We start from the raw sequence: 14919 nt of genomic DNA, 5'->3' as shown, positions 1-14919 counted from the left end.
CAGCTGAGAGCCTGTTGTATTTGTGCATAAGGTGCTTACAATCCTCATTATATATCACACCTCGTCCACAGGCCCATGACGGCACCCCAGCTGTCCCGCTGTGATCAGGGCCATAAAGGAGGCACCACAGCGAACCACGCCATGTCCGGAGGGGTCAACACCAGGTCAGGACTTAACAGAAAACATTGTAGGACATGATTCTCCTTTTGACATTCACAGGCAATATAAATGGGTATACAAGCAATAAAATACAGTACATTCCCATTGCCAGAAATAATTATAAAAGAGTAAGAGAGTGTAAAACATATATAATCTCTCTGCCGTATTTCATGTAGGTTAGTCTGTTGCTGTTTAATTGTAAAGGGATAGCTTTAAAGAAGCCTTATCAAAGCTGTAAACATACACAGGGCGAGTGGTAAAGGGGCAAAACATTTAAAAAATAACTGAACACGCTTGTAGTAGTTTGGCTTCATACTGTCAATAAGTGTGAAAGAAAATAAGTATAAAATAAATAAATGTGTACATGTAATTCTATTTAATATTATAACAAAATAAGGTGTCAGGTTTGCCATTTTACCCAATTTTCCTAGAATATACTTTATGTATGTCTATCGCTTTAAGAGGCAGTAACATTCTCCATTAGGTGAATATCCAGTGTCACAGCGATCCAGGTATTATTCATTTTGCTTCTGGGAAGAAATAGCTTAAATATATGTTGAAACTGATGGTCATTTTGTTTAAAAGATCAGAAAGGGATTCACCTTGCCTTGTGTCAGAATAGATGGCTTCAGAGATTAAGGTCCTTTTTGCATGCATGTGCTCAGGGACAACCTCCACCTGTTGGAGGAGGGCCAGGGCATGCCGAGGGAGGAGCTGGACGAGCGCCTGGCCAGGGAGGAGTTCCGCCGGCCACGGGAGTCGCTGTTAAACATCTGCACCGAGTTCTACAAGCACTGCGGCCCCCGACTCAAAATCCTGCAGAACGTCGCCGGTGAGCCACGGGTCACGGCCCTGGAGCTGCTGGACATCAAGTCCCACATGAGGTGATGACATTTACTGCAGCATCAGATTGATTGATCAAAGTGTGAAGGTTGATTTTTATTTCTATAAATGTCTTATAGGAACTTTACAAATTTGTAATCAGGCATTTCATTCAGTTGTTTTAAAGGTCACCTACTATGCAAAATCAACTTGTTCATGTCTTTTCTACATCAACATGTGTCCCCTCTGCGTAAAGAGATTCTGAAAGTTTCAGGAAAAAAGATTCGCTCACTTTTTGTCCTGATCCATTTCTATAAAAACCTGTCTGAAAATGAGCTGATCAGATTTTGGCCACTTTATGATGTCATAACGATTTTTTGGCTTGTGTAACCATTAGCCAATCACCAACCAAGGTAACCCCCCCCCCCACCTTATCACCTGAATCTCCTACTAGAGCACCATTAGCCACTTTCACACCAAGTACTTTGCTGTACTTAGTTCCCAGCACTTAGTGCCAGCACTTAGTGCCCCATAGAACTAAGTACAGATCGCGTTCACACCGGAATAAATTCCCTGAGGGAAGATTAGGCAAATGAAGCCGCTGACGTCACTTCTTCTTCTTCTTCTGCTTTGGGTTTACTGGCAGGCCGCAAACAACTTCACGGCGTATACTGCCACCCGGAGTCCCCGGAGTTGGGGACTGGCTTCAGTAGAAGCTGCTGGGACTCCCAGCAGCTTCTACTGAAGCCTTCCGAGTAAATCGCCAGAACACCGACACCTCCTCATCTCCACCGCTCCCATGTTTTCTTTTGTGTTGCCATAAGTTATTCTCTCTCCGTTGGTGTGCGGGGCTAATGCTAATGCTAATAATGCTAATGCCAGCAAATACAATGGCTGCTTCAAAAAACCTTTCAGAGTTTTACGGGGCGTGGTTTGCAATTCGCCCAGCCAATCAGAAATTGGAACTTTTTTCTCCCCAGGAAAGTACCTGCTCTCTAGCAGGGACTAAAAAGGGGGTAAAAGTTCTGATGAACTAAGTTCTCTTTTTGGTGTGAACGCAAAATCCCAGGAACTATCGGAACTAAACGGGAAAAGTACGGGGAAAAGTACTCCGGTGTGAAAGCGCCTATTGTGTTCTTTTTAACCAAATATCTCAGAGGGGCGTGGGGAGTGGCTCCTTATTTTCATCTAAAGTAACAGACAGAGAAATAGCACTTTTGAAACAGAGGGGTTTATGGGATGCTACAATGCATGATCTGTTTGGTATTTCGAGCCAAACACTTCAGAGACATGTTTTGTATATATCTTAGACCTACTGTATAATATATTGATGAAAAACAGTATAATAGGGGAACTTGAAAGCCTTAAAGTATTATTGTATTGCACTTAAGGTGTGTGTGTGTCTCTCTCCCAGGCTGGCGGAGATCGCCCACGCCCTGCTGAAGCTGGCTCCGTACGACACCCTGACCATGGAGAGCCGAGGGCTGCGGCGCTACATCATGGAGATGCTGCCCATCACCGATTGGTCCTCGGAGGCTGTGCGCCCCGCCCTTATCCTCATCCTCAAGAGGCTGGACCGCATGTTCAACAAAATCCACAAGATGCCTACGCTAAGGTGCGCTCGCCCACAGGCATTATGCACCAGGTCTGTTGAATACAATCTTCTTTCTCCGTCTCCCTGTGAGTGTCTCGTGCTGTGCCGGTGCCGTGGTGTGTACAGTTGGTAGACGGCTTCTTGGCACTGTCCTCTGTAGCGCTGCCTTCGTGGGTGCTGTACCGTAAGTGCTGCTGTGGCGTGATTTCGTGGGTGTGGGAAGAGGTAAACCAACTCTCTAAGCCAGATTTGAGTCTTGAGTCATGAAAAAGGATGCAGATTTGTTTTAAGATTATTCTTTTATTTGTGATGCAAAATGTTAATGAATATGCTTTTTCTACACTTTTTTATTTATGTTTCAAAGATCTTGATGCTTATAGCTTTAAAATGAAGACCGACTGTTTAAGTGTTTGGTACAGGACACGTCTAAAAGGAGGGCCAATCAACTACATATACATTGTTTAAAGCTGTAAGAAAATATTCTAATACAAACAGCTAAACCACAAATAAAGCCCCCCCCCCCCTGCCTCCTCTTCCATGACATCAGAGCGCTGGCTCAGAGGGTCTCTGCCCCCAGGTGAGTGCTGACACCAGGATCTGTGCTGCAGTGTTTAGACTGTGATGTCTGTGAGCTTGGCAATATTCGTTGTCACTATGTTCTTTACATCAGTCATAAAAATGATGATTATATAGCAGAAAATGTGTTATTATCATTTATGATTGTCTCTGTACATGACTTTGTTAAATTCTTGTCGTTTATTTTATACGTTTTACATTTATTTATCATGATGTCTGTAGTTATTTCACCATGAGATTTGAGGTTTTGAACCTTGTCACTATTTATTTAAATATTTTGATAATTGATATCATTTGTTTTTGTTCTTGTACCTTGTTACATTACATTACATTGCATTTAGCTGACGCTTTTATCCAAAGCGACTTACAATAAGTGCATTCGACCAAGAAGATACAAACTTCAAGAAAACAGAATCATATAAGTACATCAGGTTTCATAGAGCCAAACCATTTCAAGTGCAACTCAAGATAAGCCAGTCCTTTATTAGTATATAAGTGCTTTGTTAGTAATTGTATTGCTCGAAGTGGAGTCGAAAGAGATTAGTTTTTAGTCTGCGCCGGAAGATGTGTGAGCTTTCTGCTGTCCTGATGTCAGTGGGGAGCTCATTCCACCATTTTGGAGCCAGGATAGCAAACCGACATGTTTTTGCTGATGGGAACCTTGTCTGTATATATCTATATTGAATTAGTTCCATTAAAACATTTTTTTTTATCAGCATCAGTTAACAAAATGTCTCCACCTAAAGGATTTAATACAATTAATATTAGTCACATTCATGTCATTTAAGAAGAAAATCATACATTGTTTTCCTCACTAAATGAAAGTGGCATTTGTGTTTTGGTCTTTTTTAATATTCATAAAAATGTGCTGTTATCTGGGTGCGGGGTGGTGTTGTATGGGTGGGTGTTTTCCAGGAGACAGGTGGAGTGGGAGGCTGCCAGCAACCTGATCGAGGGGATCTGCCTGACCCTGCAGCGACAGCCAATCATCTCCTTCCTGCCTCACCTCCGCTCGCTCATCAACGTCTGCGTCAACCTGGTATTAAACACAATAAAGCCTGCACCAATCCTGCTTTATAATGCTTTAAGTCTAATTATTCTTCTGTGCTGTCAGGTGATGGGTGTGGTCGGTCCCTCCAGCGTGGCAGACGGACTTCCTCTCCTCCACCTCAGCCCTTACCTGTCCCCCCCGCTGCCCTTTAGCACAGCGGTGGTGCGACTGGTCGCCCTGCAGATCCAGGTAGCCTCGGTTAGCTTGATTCTATATTGAACATCCATTCATCGACAACTAATTGTACATTGTTTTATTCTTGTTCATCTTGTCTCCCCATTAGGCCTTAAAGGAGGACTTTCCTCTCAGTCATGTGATCTCACCTTTCACCAACCAGGAGAGGCGAGAGGGGATGCTGCTCAACCTGCTTATTCCCTTTGTGCTCACTGTGGGCTCTGGAAGCAAAGGTAACGACAACAAACACAGGGGCACGGATATGCTATTTGCTTAGCAGTGCAGTTAGGGGGGCAATGTACAGCTTTTTTGTTCTAGTAAGCAGTCTAAAATATTGTGTGTTAGAAAAATATCACTGGTCACCGGCTTGAGCTTCAATCTCAGGATCCATGTACTTATTATCCTCTCAAGAAAAGGAAGTAGTCATCACACACAGAGCATCAACTAGTTCCTGAACAGTGTCCTTCACATGCTGATATCCAAGAGAGGGAGTTACACAGTCACAAGATGGAGGAATATAAAGCAGTATTCAATGTTTACTTCAGATTAGCTCCACGTCAGAAATGATCATGCTTGTCATATGTCTATCTCCATGGAGGCTGAATCATCATGTTAATCACATAGCTATCATCTGCCTCAAACAGTCCTGATGCTCTTCTAGGTACATCCTGTCATGTACACAGCTACAGTTGGGATACCTTTGTTATCATGTTACTCTGATATTGGAAGAGTACATTCAGTATTTTCCCAACATTGTGCAATCCTTTCATGAATTCACTGCTCATTGTGGGCTTCCCGCATATTCTTAAATAGTCTTAAAAGGCATTTAAATTCAGTTATCTTTAAAATAAAAGGTCTTAATTGGTATTCAACTCTCCTCCACCTAAACAAATCAAATGTGGGTCTGTTTCTCTTTGCAGACAGCCCCCACCTGGAGCCACCGGAGATCTTCCTGCTCCTCCAAACGGTCATCAACATCCTCCTGCCTCCTCGCATCATCTCCACCTCCCGCACCAAGAACTTCATGCTGGACGCCTCCCCGGCCCACTGCTCCACCCCGGGCGACACGGGGAAGGACCTGCGCAGAGAGGGATTAGCTGAGTCCACCAGCCAGGCGGCGTATCTGGGTATGAATGAGTAATGACATCATTCAACATCCTCCCTGGTTCCTTGTTTTCATCCTGTCCTCTTCCGCAGCTCTGAAGGTGGTGTTGGTTTGCTTTGAGCGGTCGTTGGGGAACCAGTGGTACCGGCTCAGCCTGCAGGTGAAGGAGATGGCTCTGAGGAAGGTGGGCGGCCTGGCATTCTGGGACTTCATCGACTTCATCGTCCGAACCCGCATCCCCATCTTCGTCCTGCTGCGACCCTTCATCCAGTGCAAGGTAAACAACAAGGGCATTTCGGTCATACACCATTTGAATCCCAAGCAGTTCTAGGGTGTTCACTTGCTCCTGACACATTTTACTCACAGTTTCCTAATTTTTTTACTATAATATCCAAGTCCAGCACAATCACGGCTAGACCTAGGGAGAACTCAATTGTGTAATTTGTCCAGTTAACTCATGTATAATGCCATATATCATAAGAGAAATAACATTTGATTTTGGAAGATCATAATGAAATGATATCGATACATGAAAAAAGTTTCCAAGTGCCTACAAGCCTTACTTATATTGGGGTGAAAAATGGGGGCTCCACATGCTAAACATATTCAACTATTAATATTTTTATAACATTTATTTTAAATCTTGCTTTCTTCACTGCAATTTGTTTGTGTTTGATTTAGTTTAGAATCAATCCATTGACGCTTAGCTTAGTTTTTACACGATCCAGTTTATAATTGGCAGAATTATTCATAAAACTTGTATATTAAGGTGACTTTGTGGAAATATCACTATTTTAAGATTTGGTCTTTCTTCCGACAGAAGCGTTTGTCACATATGATGTGTTTAAAGACAATCAAAATGTTGAAAATGTAATTGTGCGTCCATGCACATTTGTTTGTCCTCTCCTCTCTGTAAAAAGGCTGTAGTTGAATTAAAGTTAAAATGACTTATTTGGTGACGTGACTGTGTCGAGTCATTAATGGCCTCACAGTTGCTCGGAGAGAAGCTGAATGGTACACCTTTATGGGAATATAGTTTAAAAAAAATATCACTGGTCTAAGCCTGGATTTGTCCATCCACAATCAGATTTACTGCACTTGTATTCTTTTTCCCTAATAGTATTTCTTTCTGGTATGTTCATGTTCCCCTAGTTGTTGACGCAGCCTGCTGACTCCCAGGAGGAGATCACGGCGCGCCACCACATCGCCGACCAGCTGGAGCGGAGATTCATCCCTCGACCTCTCTGCAAGAGCTCGCTGTTCGCTGAGTTCAACAATGAACTCAAGATCCTGAAGGAGGCTGTGCACAGCGGCTCAGGTCAGACACAGTTGTGGGAAAGTGTTTTTATTACGTAATTCCTCGTATTGCCATCTTACATTTAAGCATGTGTGTTTGCCTCCACTCTACAGCCTACCAGGGCAAGACCTCCATCAGCACGGTGGGCACCTCTACATCAGCGTACCGCCTCAGTTTGGCCACGATGTCGCGCTCCAACACGGGCACCGGCACAGTGTGGGAGCAGGAGAGCCAGCCATCACGCCAGCCCTCCCAGGACACACTGAGCCGCACCGACGAAGACGACGAAGAGAGTCAGTCACAATCCAATTATCTTTTTGACATCCGTAGTAAATAGGGTGACCAGGTGCAACATGTGGGACAAATAGGACGTATATTTGTTTTGAATGGAATTAACATAACACATTATTATGACCAGAAAGAAATGACCGGATCTAGCTTACTGCCACAGCCTGCTGACCTGTGTGCTAAACCTTAATTAAATCAGCTAAATCTCTTTTGGTTTCAGGAGGAATATATCCATAGATCGATATTTCCTTTATGAGCCAGGCGTTTCTTAAGAGTTTCGGGGAAGCATCGCTTCAAAACATATTCAACTCTGTGCGCAATTTTTAAAAAATCTGGCGAATCTGACAATAACTCACCCATAAGTTAATACATTTCTCTGTTGATTGATTGACATCTGACACAGCTAATGGTGATAGCCCTCTCGTTTTCTACACGCCTTTGTATAAAAGCCTTGTTTAAGACGGGCGACTGTCAATCAAATGCGGGACATCGGCTAAATGTGTGGGACAAATGATAAAAATGTTGTGCAATCACTGGTCACCCTAGTAGTAAAGCAGAACTCATTGTCGCCATCTTTCTCCCTGCAGATGACTCCATGAGTATCCCCAGTGTGGTGAGCGAGCACGAGGCCTTTTTGCCCAGAGGGATAACGCAGCGCCGATTCTCCAGCCACGCCACCGGCTCCGCAGCATCGCAGCCCGAAGTCCCCCGCGCCACCATGCTGCCCAGCCACAGGTAGCATCCGACAACACACACATGAAGACAGCAAGTACAACATACAAAACAACTTTTCTTCAAGTTTCTGCTATAGACAGGAGAGTTTGGGTATGTACATAACCCAGCGTCACGGATTGTAATTTTTAGTTTGGCTGACATTTCTGCAAACCCTTTGGGAGGCAGCTAAAGATTGCTAAAGCTACAAAGGCAAAACATTTTACGAATAACAAAAAAAAATACCCCCACACCATCTCAATTTCGCAAACTAATTACTTTCTTTATCTAACAATGTTTCAATTCAACATGGAATTTAGGTAGGATAAAAACTCCTAAAAACATTGACTGTTTAAAACATCTAATAAGTGTTGCAATATGCAGGGTATTTCCTTCACCTTTTGTCCTGCAGCGACCATACGAAAACAGATACGCTGGTGTGCTAACAGAAATATTCTCACTGTGTGAAATCTCAAATGGAGCCAATAAAAGATTAACAATTTCTATTCCAACCAGTTAATGATAAGTGTTGAATCTAAAAAGGAAATATATATACACACATGGTAATATTTCTAAATGTTTGTATTTGTTTCCCTCCTCCAACGCTCCACACAAATGAGTGAAATGTGTTATTTAAAGTGGACCTATCATGCTATATTTGAATAATATAGTGTAGGACCATACCTATATAAGGCATATTTATACTTTTTTTTTTTCAAAATACCAAACAGATCATGCATTTTAGCCATGCCTCATTTCGCTCAATTTGACAATTTATCGCTCTGTTTTTGCAAGGGCAGATTCAGTGAGAACAGCACCATCTACTGGCCTGGCATATGTACTACAGCGTCTCCAGCGCTTTCGAACGGCAATGGCCGTGGCTGTCTCCTCCTGATTGGTGGAGTTGGCCCAATAGCCGTAGCGCCACCGTCCTGACGTCAGGACAGTGTTCAAATCTGGATCAGTTTTTATCAGATCCGTTGCAGCCCCTTTTTTAGAGATTTGGGTATGGAGGAAAATAGAGAGGGTTGTGTTTTCTGACACTTGGTGAGTTCCCTGGAACACCGGGGACACATATTCATGTAGAAAAGACGTACAAAAGTGCATTTTGCATGATAGGTCCCCTTTAAGTTTGTGAAATGATCCGATGCTGTGCTAATATTGTTCACCTGAAACAATTGGATTTGGAATTATTATTTGAAATGGACGAACCAGTCATATGCCACAACCACAGCCATTTTTTCTGTGTCTATCTCTGTTGATTTCTACTGTGTTTTGTTCAACAGTCAGAGCAGCATTGTGAAGTAGCTCTGTCTCTTGGTAAGAATGTAAAACATGTTGTGTTCAGAGCCCTGGCTACCCGGCCCGCTCTCTGGGGCTCGGGATGGCGACAGATCTCGACTACACTCCCTAAACTCCCTCTCCCCCCCCCCCCCCCCCCTCCGCCCCCCCCTTTTCACAGTGAACCCAATGTGCTAGATGAGTCCCAGGGCCTTCTGCAGGAGGGTAACCTCTCTAGGTACAGTGGCCCTCTGTCTGTGTGTGTCCCGTTGGTGCGTTCTTGGGAGGGGGCATCGCATCGGGACGGCCTCCTCTTATTGGCCGCCCTCGCCGTTGATCACTCATCCACATCTAATCAAATCGCCTCGGCCCGCCACACCTCCCCCTGTCTCTCTCTCTTTCTGTGTGGGTCCAGTGTGCCTTGTCTCTATCACCTCCCTCCCCCCCCACACCACTTCCTAATGAGCTCCACACTGACCCTCATCTTCTCAGCTCATCTGCTGCGCTGTCCTAAAAAAACAACCAGAGAGCGCTGGGGGCTAGGGAGCTCTGCCTCTGTTTCTCCTCTGTTAGCTGTGGGTCTCCTCCACAGATGTGCCATCACTCCAGTCAGCCACTCTCCCATCGGTGCCATGGTGTTTCATTCTGTTTGCGTGTCTATCAGGCTTCTCGCTGATCAAATTGGGCGTCCTCCTCTGGATACCAATCTGTAGGGGCAAGGGGGAACTGGGGTGGCAACCATAGTATATGTAGCCGATTGATTTTTTCTTTGTCCAATTTTCCTTTTAGGAACAAATGCTTTATTCAACCGAAGCTTGATTTCTCAATAATTAGACAATTTATAGCGAGAAGAATACTTGTTTTTCTCGAGATAAGGATAATTATTGAGAACTTCTGGCCTTTCCTGGCCTCCGTACTTTTTTCAATATTTGATCGTGTTTTATAGAAAAAAGTGGGAATTTCTAAAAGGGATGAAGGAATACAAATGAAAGGAAAGAAGTCAACAATCCCACACGTTTCTTTGGTCAGCGTTGCTACTCCAGCCCCTACTATCCCTTGTTGTGTTCTCAGTGTGTAACTCATGGCAGCACTGTTTCTGTGATCTGGTGTCGTGTTACATTCTGTGTGTCACGTCTAGTGAGTGAGTAGAATAGCAGCAACATCTTCAACAGCAGAGGATGCAGAGGCTTTTTATACTCTTCACGGTGATTTATTTTTGTGTCATTTGTGTGTGTGTGTGTGTGTGTGTGTGATTGACTGTACCAGGGTTGCCAGTGTGCAGAGTGAACCGGGCCAGCAGAACCTGCTCCAGCCTCCGCTGGGAAGAAAGAGAGGCCTCAGACAGGTGTGGACCCCAAAGATGCAAAATAGTTTAAATAAAGCTGACAATCTACACCGGATTTGGATTAACTGTGATTTCCCCTCAGCTGCGGCGCCCTCTGCTGTCTATCCCGAAGAATGAACCTCGTAGCAGATCTGGAGCCAGGCTCTCCACGACCCGCAGGAGCCTCCAGCCCAAGAACAAACCGCTGGGTAACAACAGCCTTTATCTGTGTGATAATAGAAACAAATACATAATAATAATAATAATACATTTAAAAAAGGCAATGAAAAATATTGCTAAACCAAAAGTTCCAAAAAATGATTATCATTATTGAATTCAGTTTTATTTATTTATTTGCTATAATATATCACAGCAGATACAAATGAGACCGTACAAATGTCAAGTCTGATTACAGGCGTTACGTCATTTAATTATTACGCTATTATCATCATTTGTATTATTATGTTATTATCATTGTTTTTATTATCATGGATTAACTTGTACCTAAATACTTCCGAGACATTATACCTGGAAACTCAAATAAAGCCAATTAAAACTCTGAATATTAAGATAAAATAAAATTGAAAAATACAAACGGAAACAAACTAATAGTACATTTTATTATTATCTTCTATTTTAACAGCTTTACATACCCTGCACTAAAGGTCAACCCAGAACGAGCCAAATCAAACTGCTATGTAGCGTTCGAACATAATTTCCCATAATTAGTGTGTGTGTGTGTGTGTGTGTGTGTGTGTGTGTGTGTGTGTGTGTGTGTGTGTGTGTGTGTGTGTGTGGTGTGTGTGTGTGTGTGTGTGTGTGTGTGTGTGTGTGTGTGTGTGTGTGTGTGTGTGTGTGTGTGTGTGTGTGTGTGTGTGTGTGTGTGTGTGTGTGTGTGTGTGTGTGTGTGTGTGTGTGTGTGTGTGTGTGTGTGTGTGTGTGTGTGTGTGTGTGTGTGTGTGTGTGTGTGTGCGTTGACCAACCCTCCCTGATCACAACCCTGTGTCTTTGTTCCAATGCTGTGAGTTGTCTCGAAACTGACTCACTCTGTTCTGTCTCATGCCTTTTGTTTCAAAATAAAGAAACTTTGTTGGACTATGAAGGTGAGACACAACCCTTAACCCCTTCTTCTCCACCCTGCTACGGCCCACCCCCCTTTATCTGCACCCTAACCCCATAGGGCGCTCTGCATGTCTGTCTTGCATCCTTTCCCAGTCCCTGCCCCCCCCCCCCCCCCTGTCCCATCCCTGCGTCCATTCTTTTCCCAATGTGTTACCTGTTTTGTATTTTTACGCGTGCATGCATGTGTGTCCACAGCGCACGGAGACCAGAAGAGGTCAGTCACCTTTACGGAGAATCCTGGCACTGCGGAACTCCCCGCCGAGGGCAGGAAGTCCAGTCCCGCCTTTCCAAAGCCGCCGACACTGGAGGTGCCGTCAGTCTCTTCGTCCACGGTGACCGCCGACCTGCACGGCCCCGGAAACACACCGGTAGAGGGAGAAATATAAAACAATTATGAAATTGTTCATCCACGCCTTTTCTAAAAAGCGTGTCCTCATATTGAGACCCATGTTGTAATATTAAAAAGTCAATAGTTATTTATAATAAACAATTAATCATAGCAAAAGTATGCGATATAACCAAGACCTTCTGGAATAATCCAATGCAAGTTAAAGCTCATATTCTTTACTACAGGTTATTTTTTAAATGTCCTTAATCCACTTTATGTTAAACCACATTTGATGAATAAAGCACCTTTTTAATAGAGACATGCCAAACTGCTTCTCATAGCAAGTTAAAACGAAACAAACTATCCCAATAAATAAAAGTCAATATAATGAAATGAACAGTAGGACACTTCTCTTAATTACCTCTTCAATTTAGGGTCAGAAGGCACTTTTATGAGACGCATAAGGAGCATTTCAAAGAAAAGCTGTGGAGGATATGAGTGGAACATAAAATCAGAATGTTGAATGGATTGTTAAGGCACTGCTAGTCTGTTAGTTTTTTTTATAGGAAAGACTTGTATGGACTTCCATGGAAATGTAGCTTTCTGAGTTAAAAACAACATTACCAAATTGAATTCTCCCCCAGGTCCCACCCACCATAAGCAGCAAGGAGAAGAGAGAGCAGTGGGGTCTCCGCAGCAGCCTCTCCCCTCCCCCCTCCATCTCCCGGCCTTCCACCCCAACCCCCCCATCCCGAACCTGCTCCCCGCTGCCCCTCTCCAAAACCTGTTCCCCTCTCCCGTTGTCCCGCACCTCGTCTCCTCTTCCTCCCCCACGCCCGGTGCTGGGCTCTGCGCCGGCTCCAGGCCCGCCGCCACCTCCCCCCCTGCCGCCGGGCCTCCTCCTGCCTCCCCCCCTGCCGCCGGGCCTCCGCCTGCTTCCCCCCCAGCCGGCGCCGCCCCGGTTCAGAGAGAGTCCCGGGGACGAGGACACCACGGCTCTCCTGCCGCGCAGCGACACCCTGCTGCACCTCAGCGAGGACGACGGCACGGAGAACCCCCTCCTCGCCCCGCTGCTGCCCCCCCCCGAGCGCCGCAGCTCACCCCGCCGGCTGCCCCTGCCCCTCTCCCCCGTCGACCTGGACCTGGACGAGTCCCACGTTTGAGAGGGGGGGTTAACTGTAGCCACCATACCTGCAGCCTGCGGTTAACAGGGAGGTTGCAGAGGGTTGAATGTATATTTTAGCAGCGATCTACCTTATAGCTTGACTCGTCCGCTCTACACCGAGATTGAAAAAACATATTTTTAAATTTTATTTTACATTAATACTCAATTCTTAAAGATAAGAAATTATTAAAAAATAATATTTATCAAATTTGAATGTCTATATTGCTAAGATCTATATGAATTGAAGAATGAGATGTTACAAAGATATCATAAGTGTTATAAAATTCAGAATGTGTATGAAGTATATAAAGAGCCATTTTAAAGCTGTGGGTGAAAGACCTTTTTATTCTATGAATCAGGTGATATACAGTAAATATAAAATACAGTACATGTATTTTCAACTTGTTACGTTATCGTATGGAAGAAACAAGCTCCGAGAAAAGTGCTTGGTGTTTCTCCAGTTCTAATTACATTCACAATGTCAAATGTATATCTAGTTATTTCGGTTTCGACAGTGTGTTTTCATGTCTCTGCAGAATATTTAATTTTTGACCAAAGAAGGTATCTTTGTGTTTATCACTTATGTTGTTACCTTGTAGCTCATTCCATGCCTTAACAAAGAAATATGAACATGTCTGTCTGTTTAAAAATATTTTATTGTCGCTGCTGAAAACCTCATTCCTCCTTAATCGTGTTCAAGGAGTTCACGGTGCATTGGCCCATTGTATCTGTTGATTTAAACATATTTTTGTATGGAAAACAAGCTAATTGTGCCCCTCCCCCTTGTCCATCTACAATAGTAATAATAATAATAATGATGCTACATCAATGAAAGTATGTGCCATAATTCACACCAACGCACTGTGAGTGTTTTGTCATGCTGCTTCTCTCTACTATATGTCAGTGCTGTATTTAATATTCTTTCTTTGAACTATTTGTGTCACACTTTGTGAAAATATTGTATTTATTTGGGTTCATAGAGACTTTGTACGGTTTACTTATGCCAGAGAGGAAATATTGAAGGCTCTATGGGGGTGTCTTATAGCAGTTTATTAAAACATATTTACCCTTAAAAAAACCACCCTGGTTCTTTATCATTTAAGACCCAGTGAGGAAACAGGAGGTAAATAATGTTTGTAATGCATTCATCTCTTGTCCTTTGTCAACCTGAGACATTTTTCTGTGTAATATGTTGCACAATGCAAAACATAACTATCTCAAACCAGCACTACCGCATGGTTTAAAGTCCAAACGAAGTAGAAGAGACATCAGAGGACTGTTAAACTGTCGAATGTGAGTTCCCTTTAACTGTCATGTGTGTGTCAAATTATGTGTCCTTTGTGCGAAGATATAAAGAAATTATAAAGTATATCAGAATATTTCTGGAATATCTAAATAAATAGAAGTTGTTTACAATGTTTGGAAGCTCTCTGTCCATTTATAATCATTGAGAAGTCAGTTATAGTCGAAATGAACATTACATATGCCGATAATGACATCCCAGGAGCACAGTTACATCAGAGTGGATTTATTTATTTTCTCGCACCAAAAGGTCTCCCAAATTGACAACGCAGATACAGCTGGGTTAACGTAAGTGAGAACTGAAAAAGGTCAATGCGACTTCTTGTAGTTTTAATAAAATCCGGGTCAGTGGTTGGAGAGGACTGGAGCGTCATTCTAAAAATCTTTCTCTTAACAACTTATTTCTGCTACTACATTTTGTCGCCCAATTCACGTTGCTTCTTTAGGTTTACAATAGAAAATATGTAGTTGTTTTATGTGTGATCGAAGACAGGTTAGAAAGCCTGAGGTTGTGTGTTCGAGTCCTCGTGAGCCATAGTGATTTTTAAAGTGCTTTACTCAAAATAAAGAAGATAAATGCGCCCGGAGCACAGGTCTTCTTGTACATTAGTTGGTGGCCG

The 14919-nt window shown here is 43.4% G+C and overlaps 1 protein-coding gene across 1 annotated transcript in view; it reads left to right on the top strand.

Annotated features, from left to right (window-relative positions):
- Positions 1–14417, top strand: part of LOC117499241 (protein unc-80 homolog) — a 47887-nt gene extending 33470 nt beyond the window's left edge. Inside the window, exons 50-66 of the mRNA XM_034151618.1 lie at positions 72–164; positions 825–1043; positions 2396–2626; positions 4067–4190; positions 4266–4391; positions 4486–4609; positions 5297–5503; positions 5574–5758; positions 6634–6799; positions 6892–7071; positions 7654–7801; positions 9240–9296; positions 10325–10403; positions 10486–10591; positions 11465–11485; positions 11700–11872; positions 12477–14417. Coding sequence (XP_034007509.1) covers positions 72–164; positions 825–1043; positions 2396–2626; positions 4067–4190; positions 4266–4391; positions 4486–4609; positions 5297–5503; positions 5574–5758; positions 6634–6799; positions 6892–7071; positions 7654–7801; positions 9240–9296; positions 10325–10403; positions 10486–10591; positions 11465–11485; positions 11700–11872; positions 12477–12995 — 2758 coding nt within the window. The 3' untranslated portion in view covers positions 12996–14417. The remainder of the gene's footprint in view (positions 1–71; positions 165–824; positions 1044–2395; positions 2627–4066; positions 4191–4265; positions 4392–4485; positions 4610–5296; positions 5504–5573; positions 5759–6633; positions 6800–6891; positions 7072–7653; positions 7802–9239; positions 9297–10324; positions 10404–10485; positions 10592–11464; positions 11486–11699; positions 11873–12476) is intronic.
- Positions 14418–14919: the final 502 nt, after the last annotated feature.

This window comes from Trematomus bernacchii, unplaced genomic scaffold (assembly GCF_902827165.1).
Source record: "Trematomus bernacchii unplaced genomic scaffold, fTreBer1.1, whole genome shotgun sequence".
NCBI lineage: Eukaryota > Metazoa > Chordata > Actinopteri > Perciformes > Nototheniidae > Trematomus > Trematomus bernacchii.
The sequence above is the reverse complement of the archived record's forward strand: the minus strand, read 5'-3'. Positions and strand labels throughout refer to the sequence as shown.